The following is an 8863-nucleotide window of genomic DNA, read 5'->3' as shown; positions in this document are numbered from 1 at the left end:
ACGACTTTGTCCGTTTGAAGTTTATAGAGCTCAGGCTCTGGTGTCTCCAGATGTTACAGATGAAACATAAAATGTTGCTAATGCTCTTTAATGTGTTTCTTCTTTCAGATTTTTTTCAGATTATTTTTTCATATTTGCAACTCAAATGTGTCAGACACTGTCGGCAGACGTTCATTTGTTTAGATTGAGCTGTCAATCATTGTATGAGGTCATTTCTTTTTTGTTTGATTCCATGGTGTATTTTACTGAATATCAGTAATTACAGTGCAAATCCAAATTATTGTCATATTTTTTAAACAGGTTAGACACATTGGACAATAATGGTTACTTAAAGTTACTTATATCTTGTCTTTTCACGTTACTAAGATCAGATTCTGCGGGTAAAATTGCAATAATAAGGTGACTTGACTTGGACTTGACCTATTTAAGGACTTGACTTGGACTTGACCTATTTAAAGACTTGACTTGCCCAAGAAAAAAATGACTTGGGACTTGAAGGTTAAGACTTGAGACTCACTTGAGACTTGCACATGTGTGACTTGGTCCCATCTCTGCTTCCTGCCTTTATCCTGCAACAGGAACTGGCTGCGTTCCCGTGCGTGTGTGTCCGCATGGGTGTGTGTGCGGTGTCCGGGCAACGGGCCCAGGTGTGGCGAATCCCAGGTGCTTCCCGGACGTGTGCAAATACACACAAGTAAAGGGAGAGCGACGGGTATCAGAGAGGACACCTGTTGGGCACCTGCGCCACACACGAGACACACGCACTAAAACAAAACCTTGATTTGGTCCGGCCACAAATAACGATGCAGGATATTTTATGATTGCTTTGTGATGTTTATTAAGGACTATTGATTGTGTTCATAACGACGTGTTGATCGGCTTGTATGCACAATTGTTTGTCGTCTATTCGTTCTTTATTAGAATCTTCCAAGCATTTCAGTCAAGTAGACATGCAAGCTAATGACACACACAAAACAATAAGGTGTTTGCCAGCGTTGCATTAGCTTGGTTGGCTTGGATGCTTTCCACCGTGCCCTCGCGTGAACGCGGCCCAGTCGACATCCTCCGACAGCCGGCGGGCCGGCGTGCCAGCCGGGACGTTGATACGAGAGCGTGACTTACACCTTTATAGCTGCGCCAAAGAGAATGGGCAGGCCATAAAAAGCAAATCGACGCGATAGGTTGTAATATCCATTATTTTTTAAGAGCTGAAGATAATGACTACACCTGCTTTTAACTGCACCGCTATAGCAAAAAAAAAACTTCAATGACACTGAAGCAGAAAATGTATGAGTGAAAAAATAAAAAAATTTCTGGAAAAAGGTTTTTTTTTTTTTTTTTTAAATTACATTTATTTCAAAGAGGTATTATATCATTTGATAACTAAAGAATACACACTATTCAATTTGCCTTCATCTATCTTCTTTTTTCATGTTTTCTCATCACATTTGTTTTTGTTCCATAAGGCCTTTTTTTTTTCTCATATTACATTTAATGACAACTTTATCCTGAAACAATTTCTTCTCACAAAGACTTTGCTCCTTGTACTTTTGCGACGTTTCTTTTTTATTTCAGTGCAGCCAAACACTCAATGGGAAGAAGAGCCATGAAACCGTGGGACGTGGGTTAAAATGAGTCAATAAGACGATTCAAAATAACGTCTTGGCTTATTTTCAACCGTGCAGGTTTAGGTGAGGGCGGTATTTTACGAAGATGTACTTAATCAAGTGTCCGGCCTGTGTAAATCAGTCATGAAGCACACAACTCTTATGGCATTCCGGAGGATTCCTGATAAGCTTCCAGGTAGAGGTCTGGAAGGTCTATTAAATCGACTTATCGTGTTGTTGCGACTGAAGAGGAAGCGGATGGATGAAAGCCTGTCGGCTTCTCATAATGGTTCCTTTGACACGCGGCCTTTTACTGGAGGTGACGAGGTCATGGGAGAGCGCTCATGGCGGGATAATGAAGGCATTGACGGAGCGAGGCGTTGTCGTCACCCGGCCCTGGCATTCAAATGAAAGCGGCGCATTTGCCATGCTAATCCAGGTAGAAACGCGCCATCGCTATTCCGCGCACGGATTCCAATCTGGCACGTCTTCGCTGGGGCGGCCAAGGGGGGAGGAGCGGCGGAACTCGACGGCAAAAGTGATTGTCTCCTGCGCCGTGACGGCAGATTTACATTTTTCCCGGAGCGAACGTGACTCCGCGATATTACTTCAGAAGACCTGCGGGGATAGCCGCTCCCAACCATTGTGCTGCCGGAAATGATCCCTCATGCCCCGCCCCCCCCTCATTTGGTTTTCACAAAATTATTATTTACATTGGAACCTCGGTTGTCGCGATGAATCCATTCAGTCAGACTAAAACCAAACTGTGTGAAAACCAAAGCAATATCTCCCATAGAAAATCGTGGGCATCCAATTTATGTGTTCCACATATTTGGGAAAAATACGTCGAGAAGGTGGAAGCGTCGCTACTCATGTTTTTCAACAAGTTATTTTCTCACTTTCTTTATCAATTGGCTGTTTAAAATCTTTTTTTTTTTTTTTAAATACACGTGTCAACAGACGGCGATGCGGATTCCACAATGCAAGCTTTCATCAGCAACTCAAGGCAACGATAAACCTCCCACTTGCTTGGCGTAACATCCTTTCAAAAGTCAGTCGTTCAAAACAAAAGCAATGTTTTGTGTCGTGAGTATGACTGCTAAGTCAAACTGCATGCTTTTATTTTGAAGGCCTATGATGTCCCGCAGCCAGGTAGGCTTTTTATTGCTTTGAGTTAGTCAAAAGCTGACTGGAATACACCCTGCCCTCTGTTGGACCCTTTGTACAAAAATGTACGCAAGGCTTTGGATGAACATGCATTGATATCGGGAAACCAATGGCCAAGACAAAATTGTTGTACCAAAATTTAGATGACGTTTTTTCATGATTGAAGGCCTCTATATTGCTAGGATCGTGTGATGTGGGTGTACCTAATGAAGTGTCTGGAAGACTGCTGACATCACTTCCTGTGATCTGTACACAAGGAAGTCTCCCACGGACCACCTTCAATCCACATCCATGTCCATGTTAATCTCGTTACTGAGGTTGAGGTAAAAAAAAGCGTAGACGCAGACCACAAAGAACAAGATAGCCACCACCACCAGGAAGGCGTCCTGAGAAGACACAAGACATATTGCAAGTTCAGTTTGCACATTTGGAAACGGGGCGCCACGTACACATACGATCTCGCTTTGGTGTATTTGACGAAGGAGCTGAGGGGGGGGCTCACCTCAATTTTAGAGTCTGGCTGCAATCACAGACTCAAAAGGAGACATGACCCACTTTTTGCCCCTGTATTGTTTAATTGTCCCTTTCCGCACGAGTGGCGGTCCACTTGATGACGAGTACCGCTCGCTCTTGCTCTTCATCAGCTCCACTTTGAGGAGGGCCACTCCGACTTTTTCCACTTGTTCTTTAACCGGCAAACAAACTTGCTCATCAGCACTGGAGAGCTTGGAGGACTTCAAAAGGCTGATTGGGGCTTGCTCAACAACAACACGAGGCAAACTGGGCCACAACGACAGCGCAGGCACATTTAAAAAGAAGGGGGAAAAAAACCATCTTCAATGCAGAACAACTTTTTTTACTTGCTGTTTAGGGAGTCAACTTATCGGGCCGGTCTCAAAATTGTCTGACATTAAATGTGGCTCACCATTTGAGGATTAAGTTGTGCTCCAGATAAAGGAGTTCCGGCTTCCAGCATGTCATGATTGGTGACTAGTCCACCATCTCCACTTTTACGGTCCAGCTGCAGCTAGCAATAGCAATGCCTGTGTTTGTGTCAACGCAGCACACGGCAAGTTTTGCACAAGTCACTGGCGACCGATGATCGTTGAGGAGGCAAGTCGCGCATGTCGGTCGGTCGCTCTCTCTCTCTCTCTCTCGCACTCTCTCTCTCGGTCGCTCTCTCTCTCGGGCGCTCTCTCTCTCTCTCGGTCGCTCTCTCTCTCTCTCTCGGTCTCTCGTTCGCTCTCTCTCTCGGTCGCTCTCTCTCGGTCGCTCTCTCTCGGTCTCTCGTTCGCTCTCTCTCTCGGTCGCTCTCTCTCGGTCGCTCGCTCTCTCTCTCGGTCGCTCGCTCTCTCTCTCGGTCGCTCGCTCTCTCTCTCGGTCGCTCGCTCTCTCTCTCGGTCGCTCTGTCTCTCTCTATATCTCAAGGCCCCCTTGAACCTTTCAACATTTCGCGACATTTCAGGCTTCAAACATATAAACAAGATATAAAAGTTTAGTTTTTTGTCAAGAATCAACAACAAGTGGGACACAATCGTGAAGTGGAACAAAATGTATTGGATAATTTAAACTTTTTTAACAAATAAAAAACTGAAAAGTGGGGCGTGCAATATTATTCGGCCCCCCTGCGCTAATACTTTGTAGCGCCAACTGGGCCTTTGCTGCAATTACAGCTGCAAGTCGCTTGGGGTACGTCTCTAACAGTTTTGCACATCGAGAGACTGGAATTCTTGCCCATTCTTCCTTGCAAAACAGCTCGAGTTCAGTGAGGTTGGATGGAGAGCGTTTGTGAACAGCAGTCTTCAGCTCTTTCCACATTCTCGATTGGATTCAGGTCTGGACTTTGACTTGGCCATTCTAACACCTGGATACGTCTATTTGTGAACCATTCCATTGTAGATTTGGCTTTATGTTTTGGATCATTGTCCTGTTGGAAGATAAATCTCCGTCCCAGTCTCAGGTCTTTTGCAGACTCCAACAGGTTTTCTTCCAGAATGGTCCTGTATTTGGCTCCATCCATCTTCCCATCAATTTTAGCCATCTTCCCTGTCCCTGCTGAAGAAAAGCAGGCCCAAACCATGATGCTGCCACCACCATGTTTGACACTGGGGATGGTGTGTTCAGGGTGATGAGCTGTGTTGCTTTTACGCCAAACATATCGTTTTGCATTGTGGCCAAAAAGTTCGATTTTGGTTTCATCTGACCAGAGCACCTTCTTCCACATGTTTGGTGTGTCTCCCAGGTGGCTTGTGGCAAACTTTAAACGAGACTTTTTATGGATATCTTTGAGAAATGGCTTTCTTCTTTCCACTCTTCCATAAAGGCCAGATTTGTGCAGTGCACGACTGATTGTTGTCCTATGGACAGACTCTCCCACCTCAGCTGTAGTTATCTGCAGTTCATCCAGAGTGATCATTGGCCTCTTGGCTGCATCTCTGATCAGTCTTCTCCTTGTTTGAGATGAAAGTTTGGAGGGACGCCCGGGTCTTGGTAGATTTGCAGTGGTCTGATACTCCTTCCATTTCAATATACCGTTTTTTCCCATGTATAATGCGCAAAATCTAACTAATTTATTGTCCTAAAATCTGGGGTGCGCATTATATATGGGTACGATTTTTTTTTTTTTTTTAATCCGGATATCATACGGAGGCCGCCATTACAGATGCGCTTTCTTCTCTGCTGTTCACTTCAAACACGCTCCATACGAACACAATGCTCTCGTATCAGACGCTTGCTCGATCACCTGCTCGTTTGCTGTCACAATGTACCCTACACAAATCCGAAACCTTTCTTCGCTATTGAGTTTGCTAGCGCATGCGCAGTGATACTGACCGGCAGAATAACATCCGGTTGTTCCCAAAGATGATCTTTTTTCAGAAATAATTTTACGTTTACGGACTTAAGTAGGAGTCAAAATTTGGGTGCGTATTATACATGGGTACAGGCTTTTTTCCAGCATCAACATGCCATTTTTAGGGTGCGTATTATACATGGGGGCGCATTATACATGGGAAAAAACGGTAATTGCTTGCACAGTGCTCCTTGAGATGTTTAAAGCTTGGGAAATCTTTTTGTATCCAAATCCGGCTTTAAACTTCTCCACAACAGTATCTCGGACCTGCCTGGTGTGTTCCTTTGTCTTCATGGTTCTCTCTGCGCTTTAAACAGAACCCTGAGACTATCAAAGAGCAGGTGCATTTATACGGAGACTTGATTACACACAGGTGCATTCTATTTATCATCATCAGTCATTTAGGACAACATTGGATCATTCAAAGGTCCTCACTGAAATTATGGAGTGAGTTTGCTGCACTGAAAGTAAAGGGGCCGAATAATATTGCACGCCCCACTTTTCAGTTTTTTATTTGTTAAAAAAGTTTAAATTATCCAATAAATTTCGTTCCACTTCACGATTGTGTCCCACTTGTTGATTCTTGACAAAAAATTTAAATTTTATATCTTTATTTTTGAAGCCTGAAATGTGGCGAAATGTTGAAAGGTTCAAGGGGGCCGAATACTTTCGCAAGGCACTGTATATATATGCCAAGTGGTCCAGACGGCCCCCGCTAACAGCGCAGCCGCCAAACAGGCTGTCCTGGCAGCTGCCGATTCCTCATGCTGCTATGTCGGGTTGGCGCTACACAGAGGGAGGCCAGCTGCCTCCGCAAGACGGGAGGACGGGCGCGGATGATGTGGCAGGAGAACACCAAGGTCAAAACATGACCCCCAACTCTTGAACACTAACCAGCAAAAGCCAAAAGCCGACCCGTTTAGCTAAGACTTCAGCCACAACGCAAACGGCTAATGCTAAAGCCTTAACGCTAGCCCCAAACGTCTATCTCATCAAGGCTGAAATTGCTGTCACGGCACTTGAGGCCAAAGAAGTCCAAGACTCTTTTTTTAATAGGCTCCGTTTGTCCTGGAGGTATTTTTAATCCAAGGGGCTCCTTGTCTTCTTGTCAAAACATGAATAATTCACGGGCCGTATCAATATTTCAAGATAGCGACGCATCTAATTGGATTAAAGACGTGCTTAATGAGGCCCCGCCGTGTCTATGTGATGCACATGTTTAAAAAAGATGACCATTTCATCATGGCCGTGCATTTCATCCTTTCATCATTTATGAAGAAAGGCGAGCGATATTTCATACGGCGGATGGGAACAATCGTGCTATATTTGCACTCGATTACAGCGCACAGGGACTTGCTCCTTTCTTGAATCCAACTTTTTTTTCCAACCTTGATTCAAGAAATTCAATCTCACCCTGAATCCGGACGAGTTCTTCTTGGCTTCCGCTTTGAGCCGTGTGGCCTTCAGGACCGACTTTGTCTTTTTGTAGTCCTGCTTACCTGCAAGAATTTTGAGCATTTATTGATTGTTTTGGTGTCTATGATGGTTGATTTCTAAAGGGGGGGACCCACCAATTTGTTTTCTGTATTGATCCACTGGTAGGTTGGTGGCACTGGCGTCCTTCTTCCCCATTCTTCTTCAGCTAGAAAAAAACACACAAATGAATGGAAGTGTACAAAAAAACGAAATTATCTGTAATATTTTTAATACAAAATATAGTCGAGTTTTTGTATTCAAAGGAAATTGTGTTATAGTTGCTCTTTGCAGATAATAAATAATGTGTATGCATTGTTGACATTGATGCTATTCATTAGCTTGTCTGTGGCATTTCCCTTGAGGTGTTAGCAAAAATGTTGAAAGGGAATTTCGCTAGTCTGGCTGCTTCTGTTTGATTCACAACGTTACAGGAAAGAAATGTGTCACTGCCAAATCGTTGGTTGGTGAGAAAAACAAAACACGGGACATATGGTTCATTTGCGAGGTGGGATTGCATTAATTTTCGTCACCTTTTGGTAGACGCGCGATCCATCTCATTGACGCCACAGTCCCGTTCGAGCCGCTCGCTCCACTTTGATTAGCTCAACAGCTCCACCGGGCTAAAAATAAACTGCGGGGAGGCTCTAATTAGCCAAATGTTAGCATTGGAGGAAGACTATTTTTCCTCAAATCTTGGTCAGGGTAGGGGGTGTTTATTTACTCAACCGCGGTTATCTATAAAGAGGTGTCTATTTAGGAGGGAAATGTGCCAGCGGGACATGAATTACAGACTGGCAGCACTTTTTTTCTGCAGTAAAACGAAAAATGAGTTACCTGATGGTGTCGATTTTTCAAGACAATATTTTGACAGGGGGAGAATCATTCAAGTTACATATTAATTGGTAAAATTAACATTTTTGCATCATAAAAAGGTGTCCATTTTTTTAGAAAGGTAATTACAGGTACTTACTGGCACCGCTCTGCTATTTTCTTTCCTGAGGTGAAAAAAGGAGGAACCTATTTGAAAAGAGGTGGTATTAACTGTATACAGTAGCAGGTGTTCATTTTGTGGTCATTATTATCAACTATTTGGCAATTAATTATCACAACTTTCTCAACTTTGATACGAATAAAGAGATTCTTGCTTTTCCCCTACTTAGGTTAAAAAATTAGCAAAGGCACTTATTTGTTCATATTAACAGCAGATAGCAGTGGGTGCGCAGAATGATGCCTTTTTGTGGGAGACACATTGGTAGTCAGAGCAAATAGCGCGAAAAACAGTTTGGAGCCGTTTTAACGTCTAAACATCACCCCGCAGTTACCATTCGTTGAATTTGCAGAGATACTCACACAGTCAGTGATCTTTTCACTTATTACAGTGCTCCGTAGACGAGGTAACAGCTGGAACACCGGGTGGACATGTGAATCAACAAAAACAAACAAACAAAAAGCGTTTGATTGCACTTTGCTCTTCATTACTTGCAAAACGCCAGCGTAGCACTGCAGCGTCTTCCGGGTTTACACTTCACCGGGGGAGGGGTCACGGGCATTTCGTCCAATCAAATACGGATATCGATGGTGTCCGCCAATAGGAAGCGTGAGCGGCGGTAAAAAGGCAGGTTTCCTTGCAAAAGGGCGTCAATACAAAATTAAAATCGCATTTTCGTCTGTTTCTTTCCAAGTTACTTGAGTCTCACAAAAAACAACAACAATCAGAACATTTTTAAAGAAAAAAACACAAGTGCCTTGAGATAAAATGGCC

At 43.7% G+C, this 8863-nt stretch overlaps 1 protein-coding gene across 3 annotated transcripts; it reads right to left on the bottom strand.

The window, feature by feature from the left end:
- Nucleotides 1-813: 813 nt before the first annotated feature.
- On the bottom strand, nt 814-8620 carry triqk (triple QxxK/R motif containing). 3 transcript variants are annotated; one of them, XR_005099399.1, is made up of 6 exons: nt 8424-8620; nt 7197-7267; nt 7039-7124; nt 2978-3160; nt 1089-1132; nt 814-1043 (listed from the first exon to the last, which is right to left on the bottom strand). XR_005099399.1 is itself a non-coding variant. In XM_037264293.1 (4 exons), the coding sequence occupies exons 2-4, from the start codon at nt 7255-7257 to the stop codon at nt 3053-3055; spliced, it is 255 nt and encodes an 84-aa protein (XP_037120188.1). In that variant the 5' UTR covers nt 7258-7267; nt 8452-8609; the 3' UTR covers nt 1540-3052. The 3 variants fall into 3 exon arrangements, 2 of the variants coding, with proteins under 2 accessions (XP_037120188.1, XP_037120187.1); XM_037264293.1 differs by lacking the exons at nt 814-1043; nt 1089-1132 and having other exon boundaries at nt 1540-3160; nt 8452-8609; XM_037264292.1 differs by lacking the exons at nt 814-1043; nt 1089-1132 and having other exon boundaries at nt 1540-3160; nt 8424-8605.
- Nucleotides 8621-8863: the final 243 nt, after the last annotated feature.

Source organism: Syngnathus acus, chromosome 11 (assembly GCF_901709675.1).
Source record: "Syngnathus acus chromosome 11, fSynAcu1.2, whole genome shotgun sequence".
In the NCBI taxonomy this organism is placed as follows: domain Eukaryota; kingdom Metazoa; phylum Chordata; class Actinopteri; order Syngnathiformes; family Syngnathidae; genus Syngnathus; species Syngnathus acus.
Note: the sequence above shows the minus strand (reverse complement) of the source record. Positions and strands in the feature narration are given on the sequence as shown.